Source organism: Trachurus trachurus (genome assembly GCF_905171665.1).
Source record: "Trachurus trachurus genome assembly, chromosome: 9".
Classification (NCBI taxonomy): Eukaryota; Metazoa; Chordata; class Actinopteri; order Carangiformes; family Carangidae; genus Trachurus; species Trachurus trachurus.
Genome location: NC_139895.1, coordinates 1,808,104 through 1,825,648, shown reverse-complemented (window position 1 = coordinate 1,825,648; position 17,545 = coordinate 1,808,104). Strand labels below are relative to the sequence as shown.

Genomic DNA, 17,545 nt, shown 5'->3' with positions numbered 1-17,545 from the left:
GTGGAAGCAGTTTTTGGAGCTTGTAATAAGAAAGAAAAACTTGCACCACTATCAGATTTTTCTACTTAAAGCAGAAGTAAGCGATCCGGTCATTTTTCTGACTTCTTGTCAGCCGATGGAGTTAGCAGTCCCCGCCCTCGTCATGGATCTATTGGTCCTCGTCCCTACGTCACCACATTCACGCGCATCCCTTGGCTGCACACACAGAGAGGACCGCCCCTTCATGCCGTTCTCTCTCCTCATTGGATAAAGGTTGTAGGATACAAGGAACGTTTTCTCCACGGCTCAGAGCAGAGCAGAGTGACTGACAGACCCGTGTTTCAGACCAAAAACTCTATAGAAGTGATTGCCGCCAGAAGATATAACTTTTTAGGACTTATATTAACACAAACATTCCGCTTACTTCTGCTTTAATTCAAGTGAAAATATGTTTGAAAAAAGTAAAAAAGTGTCTAAAAACAAGCTACTTTTTATGTGATGAGTCTTATTTTAAGTAGAATGAGATTTGTTTTGACTAGGAATTTAATTTTTGACTAGAAATAAGACAAATATTCTCGGTAAGATTTGGGGTTTTTGCAGTGCAGCTGCTGAGCATCATGGGATATGTAGTCGAGTGTGGCTGGTACCTTGATGCGTGTGCTCAGCTGGTTGTAGACTGAGCCTGAAAGGTCCACCTGCTCCCCCCGGACCAGCTGATAGGGCAGAGGCACGTCGATACTGACCCGCTGAGTGACCCGCACCTGCACCGGCTCTGCAACGCAGATACCTGGAGGACAAACCATCAGTTACCATGGGAACTGATGCTGGCGAACAAGTGTGCTTCGTGCCAGGGAGGTGTTCCATCATCATCATCATCATCAGTAAACAAAGCCAGGCTTAAACTAGCTCTGGTCCAGATCTGATCCAGGCTATCTCAAGTCGTCTGGTTCAGTGGTTTATGAGAAGGTTTATGGATGGCAAAGCAATTTAATTAGTATAGCCCATCTTTTAACAGTTTACTCAGTTATTTTTACGTAATTTGGGCTTTAAAGGACAATTCCGGGCAAATTCAACTCAGGGCTGTATGTTCCTAACATTTTAGGTCTAAAAGAAGGAATCTGAAGATTTTCAGTTTAATGTCTCCTGTTTTGCGGTAGTTGTGTCTGTCCCTGCGTCGCCACGGCAACGATGATGAATGGGAGCGGATTGAAGTTCTGCTGCTTAGGCTGTTTCCATCCCTCAAAGCCACAGACAGCGTCAGATGGAGACTCAAACATGCAGCCAGAAGTTTATTTACTTCAAGCAAGTCCAGAGTTGATATTCCTGTGTTTATGACACAACGGGAGCTTCCCACTGCACCTGAACACACCGAGTGTCAACTTGGGTCTCGACTCCGCCAGACTTTGAATTAGATCTAGTTTTACAAACATGTCGGCTTGTTGAAGTAAATAAACTTCTGGCTGCATGTTTGAGTCTCCATCTGATGCTGTCTGTGGCTTTGAGGGATGGAAAAAGCCTAAGCAGCAGAACTTCAATCCGCTCCCATTCATTGTTGCCGTGGCGACGCGGGGACAGACACAACTACCGCAAAACAGGAGATATTAAACTGAAAACCTTCAGATTCCTTCTTTTAGACCTAAAATGTTAGGAACATACATATTAATTTTGTAATCTGGGCCAATGGTTTGGACTAAAAAGTCATTGGGGGATTCTTATTTGAAATCATGGATAAACAACACTGGTAAACAAAAGCCTACCTGATCGACACTAGCCATCCATCATCAAACTGTTATTTGTCTATGGTTGTCGCCAATCACCCAACAAAACCTCATGCCTTCTGCAAAATATGTTTTGTCTAAATATTTGCTGATCTCAGCATAGGTATTCTATAACTTTGACAAAAAAGCAAAGAACCTATGTGCAAATAATAATAAAATATCACACATCACACTTCACCTAGCGTGCCTTCATGTATATAACTACTTTAAACTTTACAATTCTGTGATTCTTTTTGGTTTCTTCTTTGAAAAATCACCAGCTCAGTCATAGACAAGGGTATGATCACATGACAGAACATTAATCCTCTGTTTTACCGATACTATGAGCCACAGCAGAGCTACATCATGACCTCACATCTACATCTCTATGACAACACAGTTATTTTTAACCACTACTACAACATTACGTGAGGACAGGAAGATGTAGAAGAGAAGGAAGGAGCAGAGGGATGGAAGGAGGAGGTGAAGGAGGGATGGAGGAAGAGGAGAAACCCACCGGTGCTGGACATGCTGATGGCCTTGATGTCCCAGGTGGTGAGAGAGTCTGGTAGAGGTTTTCTGACAGTCTTCAGGCCTGGGCTGAAAACACACAGTACTACATTATTACTACAGTATTACTACGTTATTAGTTTAGTTTAGTTTAGTTTGTTTATTAGTTTATTAAGGGACAGTGTGCAATTACATTAATCATTTGCAGGAAAAATGAAAAGATGGTTGCACCAGATTTAGCTCACAGCTAATTTCCATCTGTAGTCCCTACACATAACATAAAAATGATAAAATACACAGAATTACACAGACCACAAGCTACTATACGAAGGTGAGGCATAAAAAGACACAATTAGACAATAGACAACACATTAGACAATACCAAAACATGTATGAGGTAGGCAAAGTGCAAAGTGCTCATAGCAGCAAGATGTTGATTGTTATATATGTGTGGTGGGCAAAGTACAAAGTGCTCAAGCAGCATGATTATTCATAGTAATGATAATAATAAATAAATATGGTAATAGTGAAGATAAAACATAAGAGTTGCAGCAGTGGCAGACGTAATACCAACGATGGTAATTCTCAGTTACAAAAAATAAAAAATGACCAGTTATGGTGATGTGACAGATGTATCTGTGGATATCAAATGAATAACAGAGACAAAAAGTGCTAACGACAAAGAGAAAACAGCCTAATGAGTTGGACAGAGAGCCTGACAGCACCATCTAGTGTTGGCAACTTTGATGACTAAGGAGCCATTTCTTTGTGGCAAGACAGAAACTGTTTCTTTCTTTTTGTTGATCTTCAGGTCACTAGGGAGACTGTTCCATTCACCAATGGCCTTAAAGGACAATTCCAGGCGAATTCAACTGGGGGCTGTATTTTCCTATCATTTTAGGTCTAACAGAAGGAATCTGAAGATTTTCAGTTTAATTGCTCCTGTTTTGCGGTAGTTGTGTCTGTCCCCGCCTCGCCATGGCAGCGATGAATGGGAGCGGATTGAAGTTCTGCTGCTTGGGCTGTTTCCATCTCTCAAAGCCACAGACAGCGTCAGATGGAGACTCAAACATGCAGCCAGACAGTGGCGTGCACAGGGTCGCCCCCCCTCGTGGCCCAATTGTTGAAAAACGCGTGCTAAAGTGCCCCCTGGGAGCCAAAACGCACGTTAAAGTGCCCTCTTGGAAGCCAAAACACATGCTAAAGTGTCCTCATGGGGGCCAAAACGTGTGTTAAAGTGCCCTCTAGGAGCTAAAACGTGTGCTAAAGTGCCCTCATGGGGGCCAAAACGTGTGTTAAAGTGCCCTCTAGGAGCTAAAACATGTGCTAAAGTGCCCTCTAGGAGCTGAAGCGCGTGCTTAAGTGCCCTCTTGGGATCCAAAACGCGTGCTAAAGTGCCCTCATGGTAGCCAAAACGTGTGCTAAAGTGCCCTCTAGGAGACAAAACACATGTTAAAGTGCCCTCTAGGGGGCCAAAACACGTGTTAAAACAGGCCAAATCGACGTTTTTTTAGTCTTAAGGTATCGATATTAAAACAGGCCAAATCGATGTTAAAAAAGGCCAAAATTTTTTCGCAAACGCACCATGTCACTACAGTCTCACTCTTGTCATTTTCTGAAACTTGGCAGCCCTGAAAGTGCCCTCTAGGAGCCACATCTAGGAGCCAAAACATGTGCTAAAGTGGCCTCTTGGGAGCTAAAACACGTGCTAAAGTGCCTTCAGGGAAGCCAAAACGCATGCTAAAGTGCCCTCTTCAGTGGCGAGGACGCGCTATTAGGTGTCCTTTTTTTTCCTTTTCGCCCCTGCCCTTCAAAAAGTCTGTGCACGCCACTGCAGCCAGAAGTTTATTTACAAGCAAGCCAACATGTTTGTAAAACTAGATCTAATTCAAAGTCTCCCGGAGTCTCGTGCGAGACCCAAGTTGACGCTTGGTGTGTTCAGGTGCAGTGGGAGCTACCGTGTGTGTCATAAACACAGGAATATCAACTCTTGACTTGCTTGAAGTGTACATTTTCTTCCACAGACAGCGTCAGATGGAGACTCAAACATGCGCCGAGAAGTTTTTTTTACTTGAAGCAAGTAAAGAACCTAAGCAGCGGAACTTGCATCCACTCCCATTCATCGCTGCCGTGGCGACGCAGGGACAGACACAACTACCGCAAAACAGGAGACATTAAACTGAAAATCTTCAGATTCCTTCTTTTAGACCTAAAATGATAGGAAAATACAGCCTGGAATTGTCCTTTAACAGAGAAAGCTGATTGTTACACTCTGCTGTCATTAGTATACTATCAGTGTGACGTCTCTTCTCGTCCTTCATTGCATCGCTTCATTTATTTCTTTACAACAAACAGAGTGAGAGGTGCGTTTGTTTTGCGTCACCTGATGGAGTACGCCTCCCACAGCCAGCTCTCTGGAAACTGGCTCCGCACCATCACAGGGGTCTGGTCAAAGTCTGCCCCCAGCTCTGTACACACACACACACACACATGATGATGATGTCATTATGGTGAAACAGGTGGCACCGTAGCAGCTCCTTCAGCAACAGACTGCTGCAAGAAGTACAACACCAGTCTGACCCAGTAATAACCTGCACTCTATTTATCCTTGACTTTACTGCATTAATGATCGGCCACTTTCTCCATTACACTCCATTACCTTGCTCAGTTCATACAGGCTGTACACTTAATTGCAGAGGTGGGAGAAAGTCCCTATGTTGCAAGTCCAAGTAGAGTCTCAAGTCTTTGCTCTCAAGTCCCAAGTCAAGTCCAAGTTCTAAGATTTTTGATCCAAACGGTCACGATTGCCGACAATCGTGAATATTGAACATGTTTAAAGGGATAGTTCACCCAAAATAGAAATTTCACTCATTATCTCCTCCCCCTCATGTGGACTAAGGGCTGGGAGAAGTTTCAGAGTCCTCCGTGGCTTCTCTGAGTTACAGGGGGTCTCGGCGTAGCAGTGCATGTCCATATGACGGTTGCAAATGGATACCAACTGTCTTCGTAACAAAAAGACACACCAAAAAACATCCAAATACCTCCATGCTGCTCGTATGTAATGTCCGTCTTGTATTGAAGCCCCGACATGTGAAATTGTCCCGAAAAAAATTAAATAAGTCTATATTTCAAGCTTGTTTTGTAGCGGAAGCTTCTCGAAGCTCCTCTTCCCGGTTCGTCAAATTTAGACGGACCAGGAAGAGGAGCTTCCGCTACAAACAAGCTTGAAATATAGACTTATTTCATTTTTTTCAGGACAATTTCGCATTTCGGGGCTTCAATACAAGAGGGGCATTACAGACGAGCAGCATTTTGATTTGATCAAGCAAGTCTTAAGTCATCATAATCGGGACTCGAGTCCAAGTCAAGGCTCAAGTCTCGAGTCCAAGTCCCCACCTCTGCTTAATTGTATTCATGCCCACCCACACTGTGCAATATCTCCAACCAAACAACATACATACATAGTTTTTTCTCTATTTAAATAATATTTGTACATATTTTGTTATATATTTCTGTACATAGTTAAGGTCTTTGTATTTTTATTCCTTACTTCTTTACGTGCCCTGTACCTGTACATGCTACTGTTGCAAGTGAACATGGGATCAATAAAAAGTCTTAAGTCTCTTATGTTAAAGGGTCTGTGGTCGACCAGGATGAAAACAAAAGTGTTCAGAGCTGATTGATGGGACAGTCGGACTCCATGTAAAGATCCAGACTGACTGAACAAAAGTGTAGCTACGTTATATAGCCTACATATTGTTTTTTAGTCCATCAACTGGTTGGAAAAAAGCTGTTTATCTGGAACTAACCAACTCACTCTGTAATCTAGGTAGGCTCTGCGACGCCCCATCGCTAACCATTATTTAAATGTAAAAATTTTATATTTAAATTTGAAGGGACAACGAGGAGTTTTGGAAAAGCAAAGCGTTTTCACACATTTATGAGCCTCCGCACCGTGAAATTCTTTGACCGGCGCAAGACAGACTCATGTTTTCATTCATCAAGAATTAAAGTCAGAGGTTGGAAGACGATCACATACCGTCGTAGTTCCCACCATAAACGGAGATTCAGCGGCGTTATTCTCATGACTCGCCACGAAACCGAAAATAAGTGGTCGGCTCGCCCAGCATTTCCACCACCACTAATAATAACAAAATAACCATAGAGACAAAACCATAGATTTATCTAAAATGGAGCCATTAACAAGTGGTAACGTAGATTCATCCACATTAACGTGAGACTTTTTATAACCAAATAGAAACTCCTTGTTGTCCCTTTAAATTTAAATTTAATTTTTTTTTAAATTTAATTACATTTTAAAAGAAATGTGTCCAACATTGTGCATTTGAACGTCTCCGACCACCTGACCTGGACTCACCGTTACGTCCCAGGACGAGGTTGTCGTCCTGGTCCAGTTTCTCCTGCAGGAACTCACAGCAGGCGGTGAAGGCGGCTCTGCACTCCGGAGACGCAGTCGGCCTCTTCCGGAACGTCTGCCGGGCATACTGTTGGCAGGTGACGCTCTTTGGGATGTACCTCATCCCGGCCTCACAGCACTTCCGCAGGACGGGTGTCCCATAACTGTTCACTGTCCAAACAGAGACACAATGTGGGTTTCCATGGAGACTTTTTCCTCTTTCTGACTGCATTCATTCTTAAGTCTTTCAGGTTTTAACAGTTTTTTATTTTATTTTCAGGCCCGTTGAGAACTCAGACATAAATCAAAACATCCCACGACCGATCAAAGATGGAGATGTCTGATCAGCTCAATAGTTGTTCATAGTTTTGACTCTTTCATTCAAATATTTGAAGTGAAGAAACATCGCTACACATTTATTTCGACACAGAGCAGATGACATTCAGTTTCATCATTTACATGTCACAATTTTCATTTCTTTCGGTTTAAGAAAAGGTTGTTGTTCCGCCCCTCTGAAACCAAATGAAGTTTCATTCGGCCTGTCACCTGTCCAGGTGGACGGGTGAACACAGATACCCCTTTCCCACTGGCCGAAAAACCAATTTAGACCCGCTAAAAATCGGCTTTTGGTGGCAGTGGGAAAGGCGCACCGACCCGCATCGGCCGCGTAAAAATCGCCTTCAATGGGCTCTGCTCTGATCGGCTTGCAGTGGGAATGCCAGACCCGGGTCAACCCCGCTAATATACGTGATGGCGTTGAGCGTTACGTGACACCACGTCATAACATTGCGACAGTCGCGTCTCATATCACGTACCAAAACAAAGCTCTGCTTGTGTGGCAGGATGAAGGAGGGCCCGGACCGGGTTTGAACCCAAGCTTCCCGGGTAAGAGTCATGTGCGCTGACCATTTGACCAAAGGAATATCCCTGTGGCCAAGTAGCCAGGGCACATGATCAGTTGGAGGCATAGTGACAGGACCCTCAACTGTCACACTCACATTCGAGACTGGGATTTGATCAACATATCGCAGCACTGGCAAGACAGGGAAATCCCTGAGCTTCTCATTTTTTGTGGGGAAGAGTAGGTTCAGCGCCAGATGTCAGGGACTGTGCAAAACACCGCAATTTATTATCTCTTCCATGTTGCTCTCCATTGTTTACTTCCCTGAATTCTGTCATCAACGCGATCCCAGCGTGATGGCTCGTTTTGGTCAATGGGGAAGGAGCCAAATGCTGATTGTTAGCGGGTTGACCCGCGTTTAAAAAACTCGCGTCGACCTGCTAATTTTAGTAGAAAAACGGCTATAGACAGGTGGACACATACACAGGTGGACAAATGGACAGGTGGGATCTTACCTTTTCCAATCTTGTCATCAGTCAGAGCTCTCCGTGGACGAACCAGTGCAGTGCACGCCTCATCTGCACACACACACACACACACAAACACATTGATCACCCAACACACACACTTGATGTCATCCATCATCAGAACCTTGTAGTGTGCAACAGGTGATTGATTGATTGACTGATTGATTGGTTGGTTGGTTGGTTGGTTGGTTGGTTGGTTGGTTGGTTGGTTGGTTGATTGGTCAACATACCGCTGGTCTGTGCCGCAGCATTTCCGTTGGTGAGAAAGGTGAGGCCGGCCAATCGAAAGACATCAGCGTTGTTTTTGCCGCCGCCGCCGCCGCAGCCGAGGTCGCTGTGTTCGATGTGGCGCAGCACCTGTGGGCCGCCACACATCCTGTTACTGACGCAGAGCGCCACACAAGTGACTCAAGTACAACACTGATTACAACAACAAGAAACATTAAAAAATGTTGGGGTTGCATTTTGGGATGTTTTCAGCGTTACCCTGGAAACGGGGTCTCTGTAACTGGGTCGTAGCGTAAAGAGGCCGGTGTCCACAGCAGACAGAGCCAACAGTCCACCATGATTGGTCTTAATGTCCAGCTGGAGGTTTTCCTTTGGCCTATAGGTTCGACTATCAACTGTCAGATTAGTCTGACACACACACACACACACACACACACACATGAAGGTTTGCCACCGAACTTAACTCATTTCGTTGAGCATCATGAGCCAACAGGAAGTCAGTCGGCTGTACATCCATCAGAAACATATGAGCTGCCGCATACTGCTTTTCCTATAGCTACACCAGAGGTGAGCTGTATACATTGGTGTACAGAAAGATCTAAATAGGGAACATTTAACATCAACTGAGCACATACTAAACCTACGAAGGAGCATATTACGTAGCTTGAGCATATTGCTTAACACTGCCTATCTCTATCATCGTGCCAATCATCAGTAAGAAAATGGCCAAGATACTTTCTCTCCTGACATGTCATGAGCGGATTATCATCTAGAAAAAACTGAGGAAACACTAATCTCTTGTCCTCTTTGCTCCTGACTATCAGTACATTACTCTTCCTGTCATTAAATGTAATGTCATAATCATTTCCATACTGAATGGACATACCTTTAGCAAACTTTGTAGGCCAGCACTGTATGGACTAAAAATAACCATGTCATCAGCATACATTAATAGTAATAGCATAATTGAATAGTATCTTGTTGTACCTTGAGTCCGTTGACACAGCTGGCTTTGACGTCCATCCAGACGGAGTCGGCCACCAGCTCAGACGTCTGCTCTCCGTACAGGATGTAGTAGACCAGCAGCCTAATGGACGGCACCATGGAGCTGGTCACGGTGAATCTCACCGTCTGTTGGTTGTCAGTCGTTGAAAGGAAGTTCTGACTGTCTGCATGCACCACCTTCCCTTTAGAGAGCACCTGGGTGGTCCCACACAGAGTCACGTCATCATTAACTATGGAAACAGGACCAACAATGACGACGGGCAACTCTATAGACTGAATCGCCTTGTTGTTTACATTCTACTTCCGGGTAGAAAACCAGCACGTAATTTGAATGAGATCAATAGTAACAAACGAGAGTTTAGCTATATATCATATTTTTCATGCCCTATCAGCGTTTAGAGAAATCTGAAATGTTTGAAGAAACATTACTATTTCTGTGTGTGTGTTTTGTGTTGCTATGTTTGGTATTTATTCAGTTTGACAGTGTCTAGAAAGCATCAGTGGCTCAGCTGACAGGGACAGCTAACGGCGGTAGCTAAGCTAACAGCGGTAGCTAAGCTAACACCAGGACGTCAGCTGTTAAAACCCTCCCGTTGTGGGACACGACATGAAACTACTCCAGTTAGCTCAGTCATGTTGGAACTCAGATATCCGCTGGAGAAAATATTTTTTCATGGAGCGTTTATTGAGTCACTGAGTTATTAAAGTTAAACAGGTAGCTAACCGTTAGCCCGGCTAATCTATGATAACCATGACTAATTACAAAAATGTGCACACAGAAATAGTAATGTTTGTCCAATCATTGGTTTTATAGACTTTACAAACATCAGATTAGTCTAAACGGTGATATAGTAACATGAAAAATTAGATATAGGTATATAGCGAAACTCTTGTCCGTCACTGTTGTTCTCATGCTGGTTTTCTACCCGGAAGTAGTTGTAAACAACAAGGCGATTTGTTCGATAGCTGTGTCTTCTCACCAGGTAACTGAGGGTTCTGACGGGAATGTAAGAGGGCGTTGCCGAGTAGATTCTGATTTGAGCCGGTCTTCCCACCTCCAGACTGGCGTCAGGCAGCGGCGGGTCGATGTAGATGTAGCGCTCGTTGGCTGAGTGATAGGCCACCGGCGTCAGAGACAGACTGCCCTGACTGGCTGCTGGGAGGGTGAGGTCGGCCGTCTCAAACTGTGTCCACAACAAACACAGGTCAAGCCATGTAAACAACAACTTGTGAAGAAAAGCAAAGTAAACAATGAGTAGTCACCAACAACAAAACAAGTAAACATCAACACACACAATCAGGAAAGTAAGGAAGCCAAGTGAAGAACATGTAAACAACAATTATACAACAAGTATTTCCGACCAAGCAATCTGGCCTTACTCATCAAGTCAGAGAGAGAGTTGTGACTGGGGTTTTTAACAATATGGCCTGTAGCTGAATAGTTCGTTAGATAAAAATGGTAGTGATTATGCTACGTTCACAAGGAGTCCGGCAAACGGCAGACAGCAAGCCAGATGTCATGTTAGTGGACGAGAGGACGATGGTAAAACTTGGGGGAGCACGGCAAAAAATACCGTGGACGGCAACGTCAAATGGCAATGCCGTCCCGAGTTCAAATATTTTAACTTTTGCCGTCTGCCGCGACGGTATTCTCAAGTTTGAGTATGAGAATGTTGATGTTGACATAGCAACATGGTGACGCGTCATGCCGTTGTGCCATGCCGTCCAACCGTTTTTTTTTTTTTACTCTTCCGTCCAGCGGCATTTGCCATTTACCATCTGCCGGACTCCATGTGAACGTAGCATTACCACTATGTTTTTTTTTCTCTTTTTTTGCGACTTTTGGGCTTTTAATTAATCTGGAGTCATTGAAATGTTTGGCTTTCTCCATCAGCTTGTGTCAGTGACACAGCGCTATAACTTCAAATACATGCAGAGTTTGCGGTTGTAGAAACTACATCTATGAGAAGAAAAAAATCTGCATCTTTGCTATAACTTGGGCAATAATAGTAAGCATTTTTTGTTTATTTGTGCAGTATTGATTTAGTTCGGGAAACCGCGATAAAACATTAACGTCAGCTCAGAGTTCACTCATCTGGTACTATAGAAAATCCTTTCTGTTGTCAGGTCGTTACTAAAGGTCGGATTATTTGCTGTAGTGGAGAACTAGGCTTTAAGGGTCGTTACCAAATTCTACGGAGCATCAGAGAAGCAAGATGGGAGAAGATGCAAATCAGACAAACAAAATTATCTTCCTCCTCCTGCTCCTCTTCCTCACCTTCAGTTCCGCCTTAACTGCTTTGCTTGGTATGTTGCAGACAAAGGGAGCGCGTCCATCTATTTGGCTGGTGGAACTCACAACAGTACAAAACCTGGCCCCGTCAGGCATGTTCTTTCTGTACAGACGTTGCTCCACCAGTTTAACGGGAACTCCGTTCACTGGGTTGTTCAGGTGATCCTTAACCATCACCTGCAGGAACAGACACGACTAAGAAACAACTGAAGACAATGTATTTCTCTTTATTTAGAATAATTTGCCTTGATAAGACAGTGTAGAGAGACACGGGCTGGATTTGTCTTATTTGGGGAGTCGAACTGGCAAGCTGTGTTTCAGGCATATGGCAACATAGGATGCGCTCTCTAACCACTCATCCACCGAGCACTCACCGCCCATCCATTATACTTCTCTGAAAACTGCATAACAGGAGTTACGTTGACATTGGAAACACTAACAAGTGAGAATATGGACACAGCAGTCGTACACCCACCTGGATGTTGTAAGGAAGTCCAGGTTTGATGAAGGGAGGGGTTGATACCAGAACCAGAGTGTAAGGTGACCTGACAAATTTCACAGAGGCAAACTCCGCCTCCTGAGAGATACCACCTGAGAGACAAGGAGTGAATGTGGGAGCACAGTCACAACTTGAACAACGGTCACCAGCCCTGATGAGCTGATGAGAACTATCTAAGAACCCCTGGACATCACACGGACCATCTGAATCAGGACAATCTAAACAAGAGCTGACAGGGACTACTTGAACAAGGACCAGGACAACGTAGCTTCATTAATCTCCATTAATCTTATGTCTCATGCCATGTTCCATCAGGCAGGGGGACTGCCAACGGAAATTAGCCTGTTGGCTATAATTGGGTGCATTTACATTTTATTCTTTTAAAATGTTCATTAATGTACACTGTCCCTCTTAACAAATAAAGGAAATTAAATTAAATTAAATATGAATCAGTGAAGACTAAAATGACTAAATGAGGATCATCTGGGTGTGATGAGGACTACCTCAATGTAAACCACATAAAAAAGGACCTCTTGAAAACGATGCCTCCATGGTCATGACTGATAAGTAACTATATGAACATAGACCCCCTCAACATGGACTATCTGACCTAGTGAACTGATGGCAAGTTCCTGAGCAAGGACTAAAGGCGCGTCTCCACTGCATGAACTTCAGGGTAATTTTAACACAAAGAGCCGTCTACAGGAACTTTTACAGGGCCAGGTACTCAGGATAGGTACTCAGATCGGCCCTGAAAAACTCCAGAGTGGTGCTTGGGGTTTATTCTGTGCTGATTGGTCGTACTCAAAGCAGGATGTGATGCCAAGAGAAAGCCCTAAGCCGTCGAGAGAGAGGATGGTTCCCGTAAAAGTTCCTACCCTCTCCCTTTACCAGGAACTCATGCAGTGGAAATTCGCCTTCTATGGGTTCATGAGCAGATGAGGAATACCTGAACAAGGATGGTCTGATCGAGGCCTACCTGTTATCACAAGTTGGCTATGATTACCCGATGAGGACTGCCTTGACCAGACATGGGCAAGTGAAGCATTTTGAATGCAAACTTTGTCCTGGTCCAACAAGTTTTTGGTTATTCTGACCTGGTGCGTCTCGAACACTTGACTTGTCTCGAACACAGAATTAGTTGGAACAAATCTGACCTGGACAATCGCTTGAACAAGGACTATCCGTCTTCCTAAAGTGATGTTATGTAAATGTCTCTCAAGTTGCAATGTAAGGACAAGATTAGTTCCCCATGAAGTCCCCAGGGTGTGAGTTGGGCTAATAAAAGTGTGAGTTGGTGTAGCGTTGTTGGTTGGTGTACCTTCATTCTCTTGCACCAATAGAGCTATGTACAAGTACTTTCCCACCAGGTTGTCGAGGGTTTTTGGTCCATCTTGTTTGGACAGGACCTCCTCCATGTTGAGCGTCATTTCAATTTCTCCTGTTGAGGACAACTGAGGAAGACAACAGACACCTCTAAGCCTAGATAGATAGATGGATGGATGGATGGATGGATGGATGGATGGATGGATGGATGGATGGATGGATGGATGGATGGATGGATGGATGGATGGATGGATGGATGGATGGATGGATGGATAGATAGATAGATAGATAGATAGATAGATAGATAGATAGATAGATAGATAGATAGATAGATAGATAGATAGATAGATAGATAGATAGATAGATAGATAGATAGATAGATAGATTTCTTACTCCATATCTTCTGACAGAGTTGGGGATGAGAACTGGAGGTTCCTTTCCCCTGACATGACCATATCGCACAAACACATCTCCATCAACCACCGGAGCACCATGGAGATACCTGAAATGGGTAAACATGAAATTTGTATAAAATCAGCTTAACAGATCGTTTGAACTACTTGTATTCCACTGTTTAGACACAGTTACTCACCTGGCAGAAACCTTGAAGTTAAATCTAGTGAACTGTCCGTAGCTGATGAAGTTTAACTCTGGCTCCATGAAGATGGAGAAACTGGGAAGAACTAATAAAGGATAATAGAAGTCAAGGATTAACATTTATTAGCAACAGTTTGGCCAACAGTATAAAAGTGTTGCATACTCCATACCATATTCTTTAACTTCAAAGTCTGTGTTTGCTATTGTGGTGAACGTGTCTGAGTAGGAGGCTTCAATGGTCCAAATTCCCAACCTGGAGTGACATTACAAACAGTCTGGAATCACTTCAACACACAGTATGTAATATCTACAACACCATGACAGACAGCTTAGAAGTGTTTAATGATATTAATGATGCCCTGGAATTCATCTCAATTATCTCTTTACAAAATGAATTCACTTATGTATTGTTACATGAAGGAATCAGCCTATTTACTCAGTCTAGCATCACACCTACAAAATAATCACAATAATATAAACAGCGTCCAATCATGTTCATACAATTAAAAACACACAATGACAAACGATGGTATGAAGGGCTGTCTGGAGTATATACAAATATATTAACGAATAGCATGTGTCAAGGAGCCGACAGAATTAGCATTATCTGATTTAGGCAATTTGCCTGAGTAATTCTGTCCGACACCACTGACCTCAATACGCAGACATTGTGAGTTTGTTTTTTAAAAGTCTTACTTTGGGTTGATGGGAATCTTGAAGGGGTTTTGCATAGATGGGACTCCGTTGTTGGGATCAGCCAAGCTCACAATATCCACCGTTGTATAATCTGGGTCCTTTTGAAGATGAAATTACAAACCTCAGATTATTTTGAAGTGAAAGACAACAACATTGATAACATACTGTAATATGATGTAGCTAAACGGCTTCAGGTCCTGCAGATTACTCACCCTAAAGGTCAGGTAAACGGTGCGTTCGGCTGGTCTCAGCTCTTGGTTCATGGAGAATACCCTCACTTTGACTGGACACACAATACATTTAGACATTTAGGACAACTTGGGTCTGATGAGGACTATGCAGTATATAGAGACTTGCCTGAACAAGGACTATCTTTGTAGATGAGAGCTAAATAAGGACCACTTGGGTGTTGAACTCTGTGACACACAGATTTATTAGGAAATGAAGAGCCTGAAAGAGAATGGGTCTGAATTGGGACTTGTTTTACAACTCGGCTCACCACTTTGATTTGGGGTGTACAGTGGTTTGTCGGTCTGGATGAACAGGAAGCCATTGGACCGTCTGACAGGAACGGGCATGTCGCCGTTCAGCTCCCTTGTTTGTGACTGGACCAGGAGGATAACATTTTTCACACTTTTATCCAGCTGATCAGCGTGTATCTGTAGGAGAAACAGGACAAAGTCACATTGTGATGGAACAATCATGGAAGGATGAACGCTGATGAATGTAAGCCAGCTGACTCTGTGTGTACCATGACCCACCCGGACTTTGGCGATCGCCTGATGGTGGTTCCTGGCGTTGAGACGCACTTCCTCTTGAGCCAGAACTGTGCTGGAGGCCTTGGAGGTCTTCAAGGACAGGGTGACAACCACTTCCTCCGTAAACTCAAACAACTGCAGCAACACTGTCTCCGTAGCGTCCAAACAGAAGGAGGCGGGAGCTGTTACCAGATACCTGGGACAGGAAGAGACACTCTGTTTGACTCCCAGCTTAAATTTGACATCAACACCGATTCAGTGGTCAAAAGGGCTCAACAGAGGATTCATTTATTGCAGAGAATCAGTTCCTTCGGGGTCTCCAATTCTATTTTATGTACTGTGTACTCTTCATATATTGAGAGCCTCCTCACTTTCTCTTTCATCTGCTGGTTTAACAGTCTGGCAGTGAAGGACAGGAACTGTTTAAATAACATTGTGAAAGTCTGCTCGAAAATGACTGGCACCCAACTTACTGACTTGAACTCCCTTTGGGAAAGACGGGTCTCACAAATGGCAGCATACATCATTAATAATCATAATCATGTTCTGGCCTGTGAATTTACCTTGATGCCATCAGGACGACGTTACATGCAGCCTCTCAGGAAGACCAATCGTTATTCTAGGTCTTTTGTGCCTTCTGTATTTATTATATTTTTGTACTTTTATCTTACCTGATCTCAATTTTGCACTGTCCTTGCACTTTAACCTCCTCAATCGTATGTATGCTTGTGTATGTGATTGTGGTGTGGTGGTCAGCTGTAGAAACAGAATTGCCCTATGGGATAAATAAAGTAATCTCAACTCAACTCAACTCAACTCAATGATGTCTTTGTGTCTTCAGTGTGATGGTTGTACATTCAGTGTGTGATGCTGGAACATCACAGTGAGGGGTCATCATAAACCAATGGAGAAGCCACGATGGAGGTGAATGGTGTTTGAGTTGATAGGACCAATGTAACCTGTGTGCTGACAGGTTATTGTTGATTTATTTTCATTAGTTAGGGTTAGAGAACATTTCGAAGGCACTGGAAAGGATTCAGACCCTGTTCAGACCTGCAGGGCCCAGTTGTTCAGAAGGTAAGATAATGGGATTTTGGATAATGGATTGGATCAAGTCTTGAAAATGGGTTGTTTCAAAACCAAAAACGGATTCTGAGATCAGATCAAATCACGTAATCCAATGTTGGTTTTCATCTGGATCAAACCCTCAGTTTGTGTTGTTCAAAACTTTTTAGTAGGAGCGGGGATAACTTTGATCCAAAAAAACAGGATTATTCCGATCCCAGCAGTCGGGTGGAATCAGGGGGGATTTCAGGAACAAAATGTGATTTAAATTAAATTCAAACTGGTCAAATAAACAATATATATAGTGTAGTAGGCCTATATATACATTTATTGATTTATATTTTGCACCTAATTTTTAAACCATAACAATGATAAGTAAATAAAGTTAACTTTTGAATATTCTACAACTGAAAAACGTTTCCCCAACTTCTTTTCCCCAAACTGAATTTTATGAAATTTGAAGTTTGAATTGTGAAATTTGAAGTTTGAATTTGAAACACATGGGGAAATATTCACAATTTCACTCATGTACTGTATATTTTCTTTTTAAATTTATTTTTAACAGCCTAACCAGATGGAGTCTGGCTGTTTAAAAGACATTGAAGGAACAACAAAGAGCACAGAAAACAACACATACACTCTGTTTTCAAATAAACACACTTTGAGTGACCTCATGCTGCTGTTCTACCTGTTGTTAACAGACCAATCAGCCTTCAGTGTGATGCACAGTCCCATCTAGAGCATCGTTATCTAGATTTGGTCATCTTGAAAAGTTTGGATCTGGATCATCATTGGCCCATTGCCATAATCCCTATAGTTTTAGGAGTTTGTTACCTTTAATTGTCGGTGCAAGCTATTTTTAGAACGGCGGAGCAGAGCTGTGAGCTGCTCAGAGCTACGCTACGGAGGCTCATTATGGGATTTCTTGGTTTCCCTCATCAAACTCATCAAATACACAATCCAACAACTCCACAACGCTCTGGTGGACAAGTTGTGACCTGCACATTCACCACGCTATGAGATAATAACACAACGTTACCACACAGA

General features: G+C 43.2%; 1 protein-coding gene across 1 annotated transcript in view; it reads right to left on the bottom strand.

The window, feature by feature from the left end:
- Positions 1–17,545, bottom strand: part of c5 (complement component 5) — a 53,668-nt gene that overhangs the window by 35,161 nt on the left and 962 nt on the right. Inside the window, exons 2-20 of the mRNA XM_083979801.1 lie at positions 15,437–15,629; positions 15,175–15,334; positions 14,888–14,958; positions 14,676–14,773; positions 14,150–14,232; positions 13,975–14,065; positions 13,776–13,884; positions 13,378–13,510; positions 12,033–12,148; positions 11,543–11,734; positions 10,245–10,448; positions 9,247–9,459; positions 8,518–8,667; positions 8,262–8,388; positions 7,936–8,082; positions 6,625–6,834; positions 4,630–4,714; positions 2,254–2,336; positions 627–766 (exon numbers count right to left, since the gene is read on the bottom strand). Coding sequence (XP_083835927.1) covers positions 627–766; positions 2,254–2,336; positions 4,630–4,714; positions 6,625–6,834; positions 7,936–8,082; positions 8,262–8,388; positions 8,518–8,667; positions 9,247–9,459; positions 10,245–10,448; positions 11,543–11,734; positions 12,033–12,148; positions 13,378–13,510; positions 13,776–13,884; positions 13,975–14,065; positions 14,150–14,232; positions 14,676–14,773; positions 14,888–14,958; positions 15,175–15,334; positions 15,437–15,629 — 2,605 coding nt within the window. The remainder of the gene's footprint in view (positions 1–626; positions 767–2,253; positions 2,337–4,629; positions 4,715–6,624; positions 6,835–7,935; positions 8,083–8,261; positions 8,389–8,517; positions 8,668–9,246; positions 9,460–10,244; positions 10,449–11,542; positions 11,735–12,032; positions 12,149–13,377; positions 13,511–13,775; positions 13,885–13,974; positions 14,066–14,149; positions 14,233–14,675; positions 14,774–14,887; positions 14,959–15,174; positions 15,335–15,436; positions 15,630–17,545) is intronic.